Source organism: Halichoerus grypus, chromosome 14 (assembly GCF_964656455.1).
Source record: "Halichoerus grypus chromosome 14, mHalGry1.hap1.1, whole genome shotgun sequence".
In the NCBI taxonomy this organism is placed as follows: Eukaryota; Metazoa; Chordata; class Mammalia; order Carnivora; family Phocidae; genus Halichoerus; species Halichoerus grypus.
In genome coordinates, this window is record NC_135725.1 from 62,541,705 (window position 1) to 62,559,177 (window position 17,473).

Consider the following 17,473-nt stretch of genomic DNA (forward strand, 5'->3'; position numbering starts at 1 on the left):
TCAAACCCTTTGTTCCCTGGAGATGTTGAAACAATACCCGCGCATAACTCTCATTATGGAATTGACAAACATCCTACCTCTCTTAATGGTTTCATGGAGTTATTGTCTCAACAGGAAGTTCTGGTCATTGTCCCACATTCTTCTTGTTTATTATTAGTAATAATAACCCTTTGCATCACAATTGGGCTCTAAACCTTACAAGGCTTTTCCACACAAAGTAGGTCATTTGGTCTTTCCTGAGAATCCCATGAGAGAGTAGAGCGAGCAGGCCTTAATGTGCCCATTTCACGGAGGAGGGGACTGAGGGTTGGAGGAATCACAGGACTTTACAGTTTGTAGTAAATGGGAGCCACAGGCCTCAGACTCACATTCACTGACCACGGAGGTCTCCAAGACACATCTGGCTAAGTGTCTTTGATCCTCAAGCCTCCCAGTCCACCCAGAGATTTTGCCTGGGCCAATACATAACAAGTGAAGGATCACCACCCATGTGTAAAGATCACTCTCCACAGTTTTATGCTAAAACGCAATGTGGGACTTCAGTGAGGTTACATTCTTCAGATTAGATTCACATGGTCAGACATCTCTGGTTCTATGTACACTGTCTGTTTAGATGTCCCCCACTACAACAGGCCTTTGTTAAACTTCTGCTAAGGATCTACTAAGGTGTGATTCATTATAAATCAGTAGGAACTGGTTTTAAGTTATTTTGACTTCCTAAATTTGATTCGTTTCACTCAATGGGGAGGGTGATGTCATCTTCTTTCTGCCTTTCTATATACTATGCTTCTACTCTTAACTTCCCAAATTTCCCTTAATGTTCTATTTATTCTCCTTGAATATGTTCTCTTTACCTAGAATATCCTTCCCTTCCTCACTTCCCCACCTTCTTCACCCTTCTTGTCCTTAATGGAACTCAGATTAAAAGCTTTTCCTTTGTGAAGACTTTCAGACCCAAAGCTAGAAACTTACACTCCTAAAAGCACTTTGAATGTATCCCTGCCATGCTACGGACGTATCACAGTCTGAAATGTATTTCACTTAGCTCTCCATCTACTGGGATTTCAACTAGATTGGGAGCTACTTGGGGGGCAGGACTGACCTCTTAAACTTCTCTGTGCCCTCTGAGCTTGGAACCTGACGACTGATAGGAATTCACTAAGGGTCGATCTAAATTCCTCTACCTGATGGCTTTAGTGCATCAGGAATTCTTTTTAACCAGATATCACTTTAGTGTCTGCATTTTAGGTGATAGGAAAGTCCTAAAGGGGACTACTCAAGCAAAGTAAGAGTATTGTAGCTCCTCAAATTAAAACAGGAAGTACACTAAACTTCACTCATTGATTTATCTTAGATTCTGTTCCTTTATGTTTCCCAGATTAGAGTCATTTTAGAGTAGCGCTCCTTTATCGACATCCTTCATGACTTTGTCCCAGACCACTTCTGCAGGTGTTCTGCATTTTCTTTGGTACCAGAGCATTTTTTTCCGGTTCCTTCACAATTAGGGAATTATGGTCAATGTTCTCAACCTTCGCTGTGCGTTGGAATCACTAAAGGAGGTTTAAATATATTGATGTGAAATTTTCATGGAGTCCTCTTATGTTTTTTGCTGAGTAGTAAGCTGTACATGCACAGAGTGAGACTTGAGAAACCTATCAGGAAACAGCTCCTGGAGGGCACGAGCTCAACAGAGATTTTGGTAGACTCACAGTGCTGATGGATGCTGGATTTCTGACTAGCTATATTAGAGAGCCCTCACTCAGTAGCCTAGACTGTCAGTTGAGACCCCAGGAAGTCTGTGCCTTTATCTCTTTAGAATAAAGTTAACTGCCTGCCAGACAAAACAAAACAAACAAAACAAAACAAAAGACATGACACTCTTTAAAGGAAGGTAACAATCCATACTGTCAATATAGTATCAACAGTGTCGAGCAAATAAACAAAAATTATCGGAAACACAAAAAAGCAGGGAAATGCGCACCAAACTAGAAGAAAGAACAGTTAGATAAAACGGTCCAGAGATGATAAAATGATGGAATTAGTAGCTAAAAGCTTTACACAGCTATTATCAATATGTTCATAGATTTAAAAAAAGAGGAAGAGATGGACATAATAAGTGAACAGATAGGAGAATCTCAACAGAGAAATGGAAATGACAAAAGAGAACCAAACAGAAATTCTAGAACTAAAAAACCTAATATCTGGGGGAGCGGGTGGGGCGGGAAAAACAAAAAACAAAAAACGAAACAAAAAAACCCTAATATCTGAAATGTTAAAAAATTCACTGGAGTGGATAAAGCAGATTGGACACTGCAGAAGGAATTGGAAAAGATAAATAAATATGTGGCCATGTTGAAGACTTTTTTCTCTGTACTTCAGCCACATGATTGAGGTCATCAACAGTCATAAATCATGGTGACAGTATGTACCCTTGGTATGATGTGATGATGTGATGAGAATGACACACATGAGAATTACCTCTGTGGTCTTCCTTTCCAAAATCCTTAACTCCAGTCTAATATTGAGGAAAATTTCACATACTCATACTTCTCAGAACTTCTCAAAACTGTCCAGCTCATCACAGGCAAGGGGAGCCTAAGAAGACATGATAACTAGATGTGATGTGGTAGCATGGGTGGAATCCTGGAACAGAAGAAAGACGTTAGGAAAAAACTAAAGAAATCTCAGTAAAGAATGGACTTTAGTTAATAAAAAATATACCAATAATGGTTTACTTACTGTAGTAAATATATCATACCAATGTAAGATGTTAATAATAAGGGAAATTGGGTGCAGGGTACATGAGACCTGTCTTTTGCTACCTTTGTAAATTTTCTGTAAATCTAAAACTGTTTCTAAAATAAAAAGGTTACTAAAAAACCTGACATAACAAGTGCTGGCATGGATGTGGAGCAACTGGAACTCTCTTCCATTGCTGGTGGGCGTGTAAAATGGAATACCTTGGAAAACAGTTTGCAAGTTTCTTGTAAAGTTAAACAAATACTTGTGATATAACCCAGCAATCTCACTCCTAAGTACTTACCCAAGAGAAAGAAAAACATATATTGTCACAAAGACTTGTATGTGAATGTTTATGGAGGCTTTACTCAGAATCATCGCAAACTGGAAACAACCGAAATCAACTGCTGAATGGAGCAATGAATTGTATTAATCTATACAATGGAATATAAGTAAGCAATGACAAAGGAATGCACTACTGATATATACAAAATATGGATGAATCTAAAAAGCATACGCTAAGTAAAAGAAGCCAGATGGAAAGGAGTTCATACTGTATCATTCTGTTTATAGAATGATTCCAATTCTAGAATTCCAACATATATATACATATAATATATAGAACATTGTATCTACATATATATAGAACATATTCTATATATTTAATATAGAATTCCAATCCTGGAACAAGCAAAAATAATCCAAGGTAGGAAAATCAGAACAATGGTTGCATCTTGAGGTCTGAGGATGGGGATTGATTGGGAAGGGACAGGAGGGAATTTTCTGAGGTGATAGAAGTGTTCCATGTCTTGATAGGGGTGTAAGCTACACAGGTCTATGCATTTTTTTTTAAAGATTTTATTTATTTATTTGAGAGAGAGAACAAGCAGTGGGGAGGGGCAGACGGGGAGGGAGGGAGAGAAAGAGAGAGAGAGAGAGAGAGAAGCAGACTCCCTGCTGAGCAGGGAGCCCAATGCGGGCTGATCCTAGGACCTGAAGATTGTGAGCTGAGCCGAAGGCAGGTGCTTAACTGACTGAACCACCCAGGCGCCCCTATGCATTTGTTAAAATACATTAAGATGTAGCAAAATAAGTCAATCAGAGAAAGATCATTATCATATGATCTCACCGATATGAGGAATTTGAGAAACAAGACAGAGGATCATAGGGGAAGGGAGGGAAAAATGAAGCAAGACAAAACCAGAGAGGGAGACAAACCATAAGAGACTCTTAATCTCAGGAAACAAATAGGGTTGCTGGAGTGGATGGGGTGTGGGAGGGATGGGGTGGCTGGGTGATGGACATTGGGGAGGGTATGGGCTATGGTGAGCGCTGTGAATTGTGTAAGACTGATGAATCACAGACCTGTACCCCTGAAACAAATAATACATTATGTGTTAATAAAAAAATACATTAAGATGTATAGTTAGGTTCTATAAATTTCCGAGGTATGTCAAGTATATCTCATTTTTTTAAAGGTAAAAATGCTGGTATCTGTGTCCGACCCCTAGAGATTCTGATTTTTATGGTTTTAGATGTAGGGTATTGGGTTTTTAAAAGCTCCCACAGCGGGGCGCCTGGGTGGCTCAGTCGTTAAGCATCTGCCTTCAGCTCAGGTCATGGTCCCAGGGTCCTGGGATCGAGCCCCACATCGGGCTCCATGCTCCGCCGGAAGCCTGCTTCTCCCTCTCTCACTCCCCCAACTTGTGTTCCCTCTCTCACTGTGTCTCTCTCTGTCAAATAAATAAATAAAATCTTTAAAAAAAAAAAATAAATAAATAAAAGCTCCCACAGCCAAGGTTAAAAAAACTACAGTTGTAGGTATTTGTCTGGTGATAAGATCCTTCGTCATTGCTGTTTGCCATGTAAATGCTTCTCTAGCTTTGATGTGTGGACCCTGGAAGCTGGATGCATGGAATTACATGCCTGCTGTTGATGGCTGGGTCTACCTGGGGTTGGCTTATTGGCAAACACCAAGATGCCAAAAGGCCCAAGAAGAAGATAGGAGCAGGATGGAGCCCCCAAAGAGCCCCTCAAGCTTTCCACTTTCTTCTGCCTCTTCTGAGAGTGGGCTGCTTATTCAGGGAGTGGATTGTTATGGTGGCAGGAGCATTGGAAGGGGACCAGTGGAGGCATCATTATGAGGCGGGGGGACTTCTTATTCCACATACAACTTTGGAAAATTGCCTCTCTCTCTTCAGTCAGCTGCTGTCACATAGACAACAAACTCCCACTGGATTCTGCAAAGCTGGCCTGGTCTCATCTTGATTTTGTCCTCTTGGTGACTTCGGACAGGCTGTAAAAAGGGAAAGAACAGGACATGTCCATGTGTTGAGCACATGCCAGACCCTCTGCTGGAACTTTGCTGCTGCTTTCCACTTCCAGGTTAACACTCTAACTACATACTTTTCTTGTTAGCAATTTTCCTTCTTTTGAAGCTGACAGGCAACCCATTAACATTTTTAGGACAAAAAAAAAAAGCTTAAAACTCTATCCAACATTAATAAAACTGTGTAATAAAAACTGAAATGATAATTCATAACAGTTATTCCATGGATGCTCTTTGTCTGATATTTATTTCAGAACACATGGCCAAGGTTTCTGAGAGGTCTCATTAATAACTAGAACTTTGACTAACAGTTTCATCTAGGGTGCACCAATAAATAACAGCATAAACTTAGACACTTCCATCTGCAAAGAGCTTTGCAGGGCATCTAGCCCAGCCCCCTCATACAGTGCCCGAGTAGCGGCTGCATGGCCCCTGGATTCTGCTTGCACACCTCCCAAACAGGGGGCCTTACAAGACAACCCATTATGTCTATGAGCTGGTCTGACACAATTTTTCCCAGTATGATGCCACATTTGATTCTCTTAGTCACAAAGAACATCAGATCCCTTTTCCCATTTGCTCTCCACAAGCTTTTTCTGCCACAAGTTAAACGTCTCTAATTGCTCAAAACATGCCTCCTAGGATTTGGATTTGTCTGCACTCAACCAGCCTGCTTTCTCTCCCTCATGAGTCTTGGTCTAGTTCCATTCAAATCCAACACAATTCATTTCCATCCATGTTACTGGAACACCTTCTCAGTGTCAGGCACTAGACCAAGTGCTATGGGGAAGAGCAAGTCAGGACTCGCTTTGTGAAAGAGAGAAGCCTTGTCCCAAAAAGCCCTACAAAGTGGCTTGTGGTACGGGGCAGGAGAGAGAGATGGCATCCTATTCCCCACCCCACCCCATCCCTGCCCCCAGTTCCCAGGCTCTCATCTTGCATTGTAGCACATTGGCTAAAATACACAGCTGTGCAAGCTCAGGGCATGGTTAGAGGAGGCTGCTCATCAAATGTTTGATGAAGGCATGCCAATTGACTAGGTCTTTGTAGTTCAAATTCTTGGGAGGGACAGTCTCATTGGCCCAGCTTGAATTGGAGCTCCATCAGCTGTCTGCAGAAGGGACTGGGTCGGTCACCTGGTATAAAAGGCTACATTTTCTGGGCTAGGGACAAGGAAAATTCTATGAAACATGAGTGTGGTTGGGGAGGAAATGATAGGCATTCTTAGAGATATATTATGGATATAATCTCCATAACATATAATGTCCATAGGTATATATAAGCAGTATATAATATCCATAAGCATTAATCCTGAAAGATGGGTGTTTTCTCCATTTCATAGGTGGGGAAATGGATTCAGAGAGATTAAGTGACTTACCAAAGTTACTGCTTATTCAGGGCTGCCACATTGCCTCTTGGTATTTCTTCAACAGTTCTTTCTGGAACTCATTTAATCACTCACTTATCTGTTCATTTATTCATTCAACTAGAATTTTTCATGCACTGACCATGGGTCTGGCATTGTGTGAGGCCCCATGATTCAGCAATTAGCCACATAGGCCTGGAGGCACAGCCATCAAGAACGTGAGAGACGGTTCTGGCTCTTTGGGTTTTACTGGAGAGATGAGACATATAGACACCACAAGTTCAGGCATTGTTGCAAATGAGTGAACCAAGATGGTGAGGGCTTCAGAGTAGGGAAAGAATGTCAGAGTAGAGAGATCTCTGAGAAGTAGAGTAGTTGAGGAAGCTTCCTGGAGGCAGAACTCTGATTAGTACCCAAGGATAGAGCGAGGAGAAGGAAGGAAGACACTGCAGTGGGCAGGGAGTTGTACCGATTCTACTTCCTGAGTATTGTTCACTGACATCCACTTCTCTCCATCCCCTCCGGGCCCTCCTCTGGTCTGGCTCAGTGGCACCCCTCCCCTGGACACAGCCTAAGCCTCTCCAGCAGATATCCCCTCCTTGTCTTGTTTTCCACCAATCTGTTGTCAATTTAATTGAAAAAACACTTCAAACACATAAAAAAAGTACAGCAAATAATAAATTTTGATTCAATAGATAACATTTCACCATATTCACTTTAGCTCTGTCTTTTACAGAAAGAGAACATTATCATCTCAGCTACATTCCCACCCTATCCTTTAACACTCCGTCACAGAGTAAACATTATCCTAAAGTGGATGTGATTTATTCCCACGTGTGTTTTTCTACCTTTCTACTGATGACCCACAAACCATATGGTATTAGGTTCATGTTCTTTTGCAAGTTGCCTTTTTTCCCTCCACTGCTCATTGTATTTTCAGATTTGTCCTTGCTACATGAAGATCTAGTTCACTCACTTAATCATCATGTAGATTCTGTTATAAGAATTAATCATTGTTTATAGAGTTGCTCCCCTACCAGATGCCTGGTTAGGTCATTTCTATTTTCACTATTACAAATGGCATTGTGGTGAATATCCTCACACATGTCCCCCAAGAAACAGAGTTGCTCGGTCAAGAGTAAACAGATCTGCTACTTTACTAGGTATTGCAAATGGTTCTTTACAGGGTAGGGCAGGTTACACGTGCGTTTCTCAGTGTATCTGAGTATGGGCGTTCCAGTGGCTCCACATCCTCAAAGACGCTTACTATTATTAATCTTTTCTTTTTTCAATCAGGTCCCCCTTTGCCCGTGGCAGACAGGTGGATCTTTTCAGAATACGCTCCTGACCATGTCCCTTCCCTATTTAAAATTCCCCCATTAGGCCCCATTGCTCTCCGTATAATACCTAGAGTCTTATTCTGCATGAGCCAGTGCGTGCCCACCTCTCCAGGCTCGCCTCTCTGTCCTCTTGTACTCCAGTGTGCATGCACATGCACACGCAGGCACACGCAGGCGTACCCCCCTCACACACACACACGCCCACATGCATGCGTATATTCTGTGGTCTGACCAAATCAAATCACATTCATGTCCCCTAACCTGCTCACCCTCTGTTGTCTTCGGGCCGTGGTAAAGCTGTTGCCTCTGCCTGGAATACTCTAACCCTCCTTCAGAGACCTGATTGCTACCAGCCCTCGGTTCCCAGCTTGATGTCTTCTCCTCTGGGAAGCCTCTGCAGGAACCCAAGGCCCGAGTTAGACACTTTTCATCCCATTGCCTCAGCACTCTCGCCTCTGACATCACAGTTCTCAGGACATTGTCTTGTAATCCCGTTTGTTGTCTCCCTGATGCACTAGACGATGGACACCTTGATAGCAGGGCCCATGTCCTCTGTGCCTGGGCTGTCTAGTGAGTGAATTTGTTAGATAATCCACGGGCAGGAAACAGATCGGGATGGAGCAGAGGCAGCAAGATGGGAGTAGTTGAAATCAGACTGGAGAGAATGTACTATCCCATCCATCGCCTTCATAGCCTCAACTTCCATTAGGGAAACCGAGGCGTAGCTGGGTGGCTTGTCTAGAGTCATGCGGTTGATAAATGGCAGGGCTGGATTTGATTCCGTCTTCAGACTCCTTGTCTGGGCTTTCTCCGCTGCACTTCAGCTGCAGTGGATGGGAAGGAGCCAGCAGAGGGGGAGTGGGGTGGGGGGGCTGCCAGGGAGGAGAGGCTGTGCAGGAGAGGGCGGTCCTCAGATCTAGGACACAGGTGGAGGGCTGAGCCCAGCAGACATGACCCCAAATCCTCTGAGCCAGCGAGGAAGGAAGAACATTCGGCCAAGTTTCTAGAACAGACACTTGTCAGGCTGCCCTGGGAGCCAGCCCTCCTCTGGGGAGGAGCAGACCTGTGGAAAGTAGTTCAGCATCTTCCTCAGCACCCAGCCCACCCAAGTGGCCTCTACCTGCTGCAGCAGGAAAATGATTTCTCAAGACTGTCCTCCTGTAGGAGGGAGACCAGAGCCAAGGACAGCTGGGAGGACATATAGGCCCAAGGCAAACAGGCGGGAGCCAGCCCAGGGCGGCTAGAGCTCCAGTGGAGAGCATGCAGGTCAGGCTCAGAGGCTCCGGGTCAATGGGCATCTAGAGGAGCCCTGTGGACCGGCTCATGTGTGGCAGGGCAAGGGGACATCAGTAAACTGGGGACAGTAGTACCTAAGCCTCCTAGGACGGTGAGGATTAAGTAAAATGAAATACGTAAATGGCTGAGAATACTGCTTGGCACGGAATATCAATCAGCCGTGGCTATGGTTATTTTTTCATGGGACCGTTGGGAGGAGTGAACAGGACGCCATGGTGGACAGACTCTGCAGACCTGTGTCAGTGTTGGGGAGCAGCCTGCTTTTGTTAGGAACTCAGTAAACAAGTATGGATGCTGATCGGGAAATCCAGCGGACAGAGAGGAGGGGTGTGGAATTCAGTGACCAGGCACCCTCCTCCGGTCCCTGAGTTTCTTCATGGGACATTTGCATCAGAGACCACACAAGTCAGTTTGGGAAGGATGCCTAGAGATGGCACAGTCCCATCCTCCAGCTGCACACAAGGGGAAACTGAGGCTCGCAGGGTAGAAGGGACTCATCTGGGGCTCAAATCCAACATTTCTCCTTCTGTCCCCTCAGTTCAGGCCAAGCTCAGGATGGGGCTCTGTCAGCAGGTTCAGGGTTGGAGTGTCTCCCTGCTGGTGTCCCCTCCCCCACCAACGTCAGTGGGGCTCCCACCAGCTCTGAGAACCTCAACCTACGAGAGCTCCCTGCTTTGAATGCTGTCTTCCTGTTTTTCCATGGCCAGCAGTTGAAAAGTAATTGAAAGCCACTTCCAGCTCTGGTTTCCCCTCCAGAGCTTTCCTTCCCTGGGCCTCCCTTGGAGAGGTCGGGAGCAGGTCAGCAGCGTGTATATACCTGCTACCTTCGCCAAGATTTCTTTAGCTTTGGGCAAGTGTGAGCATTTCCCTTCCCCTCAAACAGAGCTCCCTCCTTCCTCCCTCCTGCCTTTTTTTAAAGTGACACCCCAACCACCCACACCTTGCCATTGGACTCACCGATCTGGCACACACAGAAGCTTATTCTGAGGGACCTTGGGTGTGTATTCTTGTTGCTCAGGTGGGATTTCTCTGCTGAAAAACAGTTGCAGGAGCACGTAGGTACAAGATGCCAGGCCTGCTAGAAGCTCATTTGTAAGGTACATGTTGCCCAGCAAACCCAGCAATCATAGGCACGCAAACAGGGGGAAATAAAGATTTAGGATTTTTCTCGTAGCTACCTCCATGTCTTGGGAAGCAGTTGGATCAGCCCATGGGAAGGTCTTGCTGCCATGACAAATTCTCCAATGGGCAGAGGGGCTGCCCATTCATGAAGTGGCCTCACACACATTACTTCATCTGAACTGCGCAACTGGCCTGGATGGAATTATTTTCTCTGCTTTTCTGATGAATAAACTGAGGTTTAGAGTGGTGAGAGTCACTTCTAAAGATCAAGAGATGCAAGGCTTCCCCCAGGGGCTTCTGATTCCACACCCAGGGCTCCCTTACTAGCTATTCTACTAAAGAAAATCCAGAGTTTTTAACTTAGGACAGGATTCTGCCTTGACTTTGCAGTTCAGAGGCAAAACTAAGTGAATTAGAAGAAGACAGCCACAAAAGGGACAAATTATGGTGAAGATAGAAGTGACCATTGAATTAATGAGAAGCTGGCTGTCCCAGTCTGGTCTCCTATTCTGCTTTTAAACTCCTAGTTGGACCACGTTTCCTCCCCAGAGCTCCCTTCCCACACCTTGGGGTAGAGTGTGTTCTCCCCGTCTAAGACGACCTTTCCATGCTCTGTGCATATCCACTGCAATTCTCGCTCTACATTGTCATTTGCTCGTTCCTAAAGCTCTCTTGTCCTGTGAACAGTGGGCTGCTCAGGTAAGGAAGGACCCCAGGGGCACCATAGCCATGCCAGCAGAGGTGTGGCAAGCAGTGTGGGTCAGCTCAGCCGCATGGCATGGGGCTCCGTGTGGGGCTGGCCTGGAAGCAGTGGTGTCTGGAGGTCCACAGAGAGGCCTGCAGCGGCCAGAGCAGTGACCAGTGGCTGAGGAGTGGGCACTATGGAGGTTCTAGGGAAGTGGGTGGCTTCTGAGGAAGTCCGGGAGCCATAGGCCTGAGGCTTGGGGTCAGGATTCAAGTCTCTGGGTTAGGGACTCCAGTGATCCTGAGGAAATGGGCTGCAAGGCCAGGACTGGTATCAAGCCCTTCCCTCCTGGCCCAGCTGCCAGGCCCACCTGAGCTGAGCCGTCTGAGCACCCCGAAGGAAGGCAGCGCCACGGATCTGGGGCCGCCTCAGTTGCGGGGAGAAGAGAGGGCTGGGAGTGGGGAGCCATTTCTCTTACTACCAAAAGTGAGGAGTTCTGAGAAGTTAAGATACAAAGAATGAAAAACACTGTTTGGTTTAGAAATTGCCATAACTCAGATTCTTAGGTTAGGGGCTGCCCGACTTTCACACAGAGCTTTTTGTGATTCCTGCAGTAGAGGAGACGCGTCTTCCCTCATGCCAAACAACCGGTTTCTGCCCCCGCCCTGCTGCCTGGGTCCATCTCTCCGATCCCCACGGACAGGCCGACGTCCAGAAGGCATATTGAGTAACTGAGCTCACATCTTACCAAACCATTTGAATTCGATTTTCTGGGTGAAGAGTTATCACCCAGTTACTATGGAGACACAGACTTATCACGTTCTTATCCCATCTGGAAGGGAAGTCCTCAGTCTCTGCACCCTGTCTCCCATGGTGAGGACCACCAGCCCTCCTGCTTGTGCTTGAAGCCGTGGAGCAGAAAGGCCAGGGCCTCGTATCTTTGAAGAGGTGAAAGAAGAGAACTCATGGTATTTACTGCGAACCTGCTATGTACAGACATGGCCTTGGGCCTTCTACCTGTATCATTACGTGTGTATGCATATGTATGCATATGCATTAGCCCAGGGACCTAAAACTTGACTGTCCCCCACCCCCAGAGGAGGAAACGGAGGCCCAGCTGCCCTACAGCGAGAGTAACAGGCCTCTCTGAGATCTTCACATTCCCCCTCTCTGGAGATGCTCAGAAAAGGCTGACGCTGCCTTTTCAGAGCTGGGATGGCCACTGGAGCTGGTCAGGCCACCAGGGGCTTTCCGATCTCTCAAATGCCCCTCTCACTGCAGTCTCTCCAGTTGACATCAGCCGGAACATCTGGCGGGCTGGCCCACGCATCCAGAGGCGAAGGCCCCATCCTGGCCCAGGGCCCCTTCCTCGGTTAGGGAAGAGCGCGGCGACTGCTTCTCTGTGAGGGGACTGTGAACCCGGCCGGGAGGACGCGCTGGCTACGCAGGTTTGCCTGCAAAGGGAGCCAGCGCAGTGGGTTGTAGGGAATCTGATGAAAATAATCAGCTGCAAACTCCTGAAAAACAAACAGTCCGCGATCCAGAGGTTTGAACAACAGCCCCCTCAGCCAGATGGCTGCAGGAGGCGTGCCAGGGAGAGAAAATGATCTCCCGCCCTGAATTTCCTCTTTGTTCTGGATGTCACTGGCCTCCACCCCTCACGTGTGCCAGCCACCCAGACCGAGTCTCGTGTGCGGGGAGCTTAAGGCAGCTTTCCCCAGATTAGGATTTGGGGACAGGGAATCCAGGAAAGAAGCGGCTTTCTTGTCCCAGCATGAGTCACCCAAGGCTGCAAGAAGCACACAGCTGTCTGCATCTGGGCCTGGAATGCTGCTGCTTCCTCAGAGGACACTCCCAAGAAGCCGGGGACCCTTGGGGGTGCCGAGCAGGAGGCCATAAGCAAGGCTGCCCTGTGTGGGGCTGGCCCTCTGGACACCTTGGTCCCCTCTGATAGACCTTCACAGCTGAGCTATTGGGAGCTGAATGCTAGCCTGTTGCCATGGCCGGTGTATCCCGCCAAACTCAGCCTCCCTATGACTCCAATAAGAGCATCTGTGTAAGAGCAAGGCCATCATGGCTCTGAAGCTTACTCTGCCACTGTGTGACCTCTAGCAACTTATTTGACCTCTCTGAGCCTCAGTTTCGGCTTCATTGAGCTTTAGTGAGACTAATAAGTACAGAAACTGTATTTTCGATGCATGTAGCACACTATCTGACGCACAGCAGGCATTCAGGAAGCACGGTTCCCTTCCAGCCCTCTGGTCCAGAGCCTCTTGGTACGGATTTCTTCTATTACCCACTCCTGCATGCTTTCACTGACCCGTGATACAATATTTCATTCCTGCCATTTGGCAAAGCTTCCAGGTGCAGTCCTCTTCCGTTTTCTCTGAATGGATCCCCATCTCTCCTCCATCGTTGTATTAGCTACTCTGTTTGCCAGTATGTATTTTGACTCTATGAGCTGCCAATATGTATTTTGACTTGATGAGCTGCTACAGAGTCTGTCTGGAAGGAACATGGGCAGTGCATAAGTGCAGTGAGATTGCATCAGGCTCACTGAACTTACCAACTGACTTAGAACTTTCCTCCCTCTATAAGATGTAAAGCCACTTAAAAAAAAAAAAAAATCTTCACCACAACAAACAAATCTATTTATGTGTACTAGGATTCTGAAGCACATTAGTCAGGTTGAGCTGGGGTTTGCTGCAGAAACACCAAGCTCCCAGATACGAATGGCCTAAAACAGCCGACGGTCATTTCTCACTCATGCCACACATCCATTGTGGGTTGGTGGGGTCTCTGCCCCACACTGGCCTCTCTTGGATACTCAGAATTCACCATCTGGAATGTTGTTGGTCACTGCAGCAGGGGGAGGAGAAGGTGAAGAATTGCCTACCAGCACTTTAATGAACCTGCCCCCTTGCAACGCATGTCAGTTCACATTTCACTGTCCCAAGCAGGTCACGTGGTCTCCCCTATGCTCAAGGAAGCAGGGATGTCCAACTCCATTGTGCTCGCAGGTGGAAAAAAATTGAAATATTGCTGGACAATGCTAATGTCGACCATATAGAAACTCAATGTTTTCAAAAGAACAGAGAGTAGATAAGCAGAAATTCTGAAATTCTCCACCCCCCCACCCCGATTCACTAGAGACTTGAGAGTCATTGTAAAAGCAGAAAATGCCCAGACATTTGCATATAGAAGTTCCTTTCATTCCTGCCTTCATTCTATTTCAGGGGTCCTCAATTTCCAGTGTGCATAAGAATTATTTTTGACATTGGACAACATCGTATATGCAATCCTAGATGGTTTCAAAGTGTTTTGAACATACACAGTATTTTTCCCATATGTGCTAAATTTAGAACCTAACCTATTTAGGATGTGACTCTACAGTGATTAATTCATGCTAATGCCTGACTTTATTATTTTGTAAAACCACTTTATTGGGGCGCCTGGGTGGCTCAGTTGTTAAGTATCTGCCTCCGACTGGGGTCGTGATCCCAGGGTGCTGGGATCGAGCCCCACATCGGGCTCCCTGCTCAGCGGGAGGCCTGCTTCTCCCTCTCCCACTCCCCCTTCTTGTGTTCCCTCTCTTGCTGTCTCTCTTTGTCAAATAAGTAAATAAAGTCTTTAAAAAAAAAAAACCACTTTATTGAGGTGTGACTGACATACAAAAAGCTGTCCATGTTTAATGTATACAGTCTGATGAGTTTAGAGAGAAGTATACATCCATGAAACTATCACGGCCATCTATGCCATAAACATATCCTTTACCCCCAAAAGTTTCCTCCCACCCTCTTTGATTGCCTGAATTTAATTGTTTCAATGTTTTATTCCCTTTCCTCTTCTGTGTTTCACTTACAACCCAAGGGGCCACTCTGTTCCTGAATCCAATTGCACTTAGCATTTGTTTGATTTTGTGCCTTGACCGTAAGAGTGTACAAATACTAATTTTTATCCAAACTCTAAAAAAGTCTTTCAGGGGTGCCTGCGTGGCTCAGTCCTTAAGCATCTGCCTTCGGCTCAGGTCATGATCCCAGGGTCCTGGGATCAAGCCCCGCATCGGCCTCTCTGCTCAGCGGGAAGCCTGCTTCTCCCTCTCCCACACCCCCTGCTTGTGTTCCCTCTCTCTCTGTCTCTGTCAAAATAAATAAATAAAATCTTAAAAAAAAAATTAAAAAGTCTTTCATACACATTATGTCATTTAGTGATTCTCACCCTAACCCTAAGGAGTTGGTTTATTAGGGGAACATTTCCATTATACTGATGAGCTAATAGAGGTTAAGGGAGGTTAAGTGATTTGCCCAAAGACACACAGTACAAATGTGTTGAAGTCAGGTTTAGAGGCTCAGGTCCCACAGATCCCTCTCCACTGTTATCCCTACAGGGCATTGTGCTCAGTGGAAGCTGCAGGGATTACTCCGGGCACACAACATTCCTGGAGCTGAATGTCCAGGAATTCCTGTCAATTAGGCATTGATTCACAGAATAAACATTTCCCTGAAGAGCTCTCCACAGCCGGCCAATGTTGTGGCCCTGCCATGGTTCAGTCTCAGGTGGTGAGATGCCCATTAGTCGTGGAGGCATGACAGCGTGAGGTACAGATTCACACATGAACCGAACTCTAAGTGTGTAATATGTATCCAGTATGTAAGCTGTGTTCTCTGTGGGGTCGATGTTCCTGTAAGTCTTTTTCGATTTATAGGGTCACCCAGTACAATACAGGATACCCAGTTAAATTTGAATTTGATAAAAGACAAATTATTTCTTAGCCTAAGTATGTCCCAAATACACTAAAAAATAATTTGTTGTTCAGGGGCGCCTGGGTGGCTCAGTCGTTAAGCATCTGCCTTCAGCTCAGGTCATGATCCCAGGTTCCTGGGATCGAGTCCCACGTCGGGCTCCCTGCTTGGTGGGAAGCCTGCTTCTCCCTCTCCCTCTCCCCCTGCTTGTGTTCCCTCTCTCACTGTGTCTCTCTCTCTCAAATAAATAAATAAAATCTTAAAAAAAAAAAAAAGTGTTGTTCAATTGGGCACCTTGCATTTTTATTGGCTAAGTGACAAGTACATCGATATGCCTGTACGTCAGGATAAATAGATTTGCTTGTTCACGTCCCAGGGTGCACATGAGTGTGTGTGCGTGTCTGTACCTGTGTGTCTCTGTGTGTGGGGGGTCTGTGTGCATGTGTATCCTGGCTGATAAGGAGTCAGCAAGTCATTGGGACTAAATGGCCTCACCACCCACAGCTCATTTCCTTCTAGGCCAACCCTGTTGGAGCAAGAGAGGTCAGGATGGGCCTTGAATGCCAGGCCAGGGAGCATGGACTTTCTCCTGAGGGCAATGAGGAGCCATGGAAGGCTCTAAACTAAGGAAAGGGCAGATTTTGATGTGTGCTAGAGATGCCCCTCTGGCTATTTGCAGAGAACTGGAGAGTGACCCGCAGGAGGGAGGATGAGGGGGCTGGTGGTCACCTCAGTGAGAGAGATGAGGGTCCAGGATTGGGCTTTAGCAGTGGAGATGGAGGGAGAGACGCAAACTGTGGGACTTGTTTCACATTCCTGCAGGGGTGAGGGAAGGGGGAGTCGGAGGTGATGCTCAGGTTTCTAGCTAGGGCGCCGGAGGGACTGCAGGCTCCTTGAAGGTTTATCTTGGTTCCTTCCTCATCTTCAGCGTCAGGCGCCATGCCTAGCACATCAGGGATGCTCTATGGGAGTTTCTGCCATGAATACGTGCCTGTGTGAATGAGAGAAATGGGGGACGCTGCAGGATTGGGGGGAGGAGGAGAGGTCTGGGCAAGAAGCTGACCTCAGTGATTTGGGGAGAGCTTGGGCTTGAGGTGGCAGCAGGACTTCCCAGGGAGATAGCCAGGAGGCAGTTGGCCGTAGGGCCAACTCAGGAGAGAGGTCCAGGCCGGAGAAACAAATTCAGGGGGTGTGAGTAGGTAGGAAACCAGATCACCGGAGCCAAATCACTGGAGGACATGGTGAGGAATAAGAAGGCAGTGGATGTGGAAGGAAGCATGGGGCCAATGGCATTTGAGTAGGTGGAAGGAGTCTGAGAGGGCCAACGGTTCCCCCTCACAAGGCTGCTAGGGGTTAAGTGAGATACCCATTGGCTTGGAAGATCCATGAGAGCCAGGCAAGGCGTGATAAGCAGAACATTTAACAGGCACTGGACAATCAGATCAGACTGGGCCACTGATGGAAGCCAGGTCTTCTAGGCTCCCAGTTGGGCTAGAGTCAACTCCTGAGTAGTTGGATCATAGGAGAGGTGGGGGGGCAGGATGGGAAGAGGGCCTGGGGCAGCTGGGGCAGGGAGTGGGGCACCCCGGGGCTCGGGGCAGCTGCTCTGTACCGGCTCGCACAGAACATGTAAATACTTTAACAAGTGGGACAGTTACATAGGGACATCCTGGCTGCATGTCAGGGCTGGCAGTATCTATTGCATTCATTCCTGGCTGTGGCCTCACATTAGAAGAGCGCCCAGCAGTGAGTAAATGACAGTTCACATCGGGCCCCAGCACCATGCCTGGCCTGGAATAGGTGCTCAATCCATGTAATTTTTGTCATCTTCTTTTCAGGGAGTAAAGACTTCTC

At 46.8% G+C, this 17,473-nt stretch overlaps 1 protein-coding gene and 1 long non-coding RNA gene across 2 annotated transcripts in view; one reads left to right on the forward strand and one right to left on the reverse strand.

Moving 5' to 3' along the window:
- Positions 1-14,884, forward strand: part of GALNT12 (polypeptide N-acetylgalactosaminyltransferase 12) — an 83,143-nt gene extending 68,259 nt beyond the window's left edge. Inside the window, exon 10 of the mRNA XM_036074156.2 lies at positions 11,492-14,884. Coding sequence (XP_035930049.1) covers positions 11,492-11,494 — 3 coding nt within the window. The 3' untranslated portion in view covers positions 11,495-14,884. The remainder of the gene's footprint in view (positions 1-11,491) is intronic.
- Positions 4,381-10,317, reverse strand: LOC118524138 (uncharacterized). The gene is made up of 3 exons (XR_004911451.2): positions 10,249-10,317; positions 10,028-10,102; positions 4,381-5,035 (listed from the first exon to the last, which is right to left on the reverse strand). It is a non-coding gene; the product is annotated as an uncharacterized LOC118524138 (long non-coding RNA).
- Positions 14,885-17,473: the final 2,589 nt, after the last annotated feature.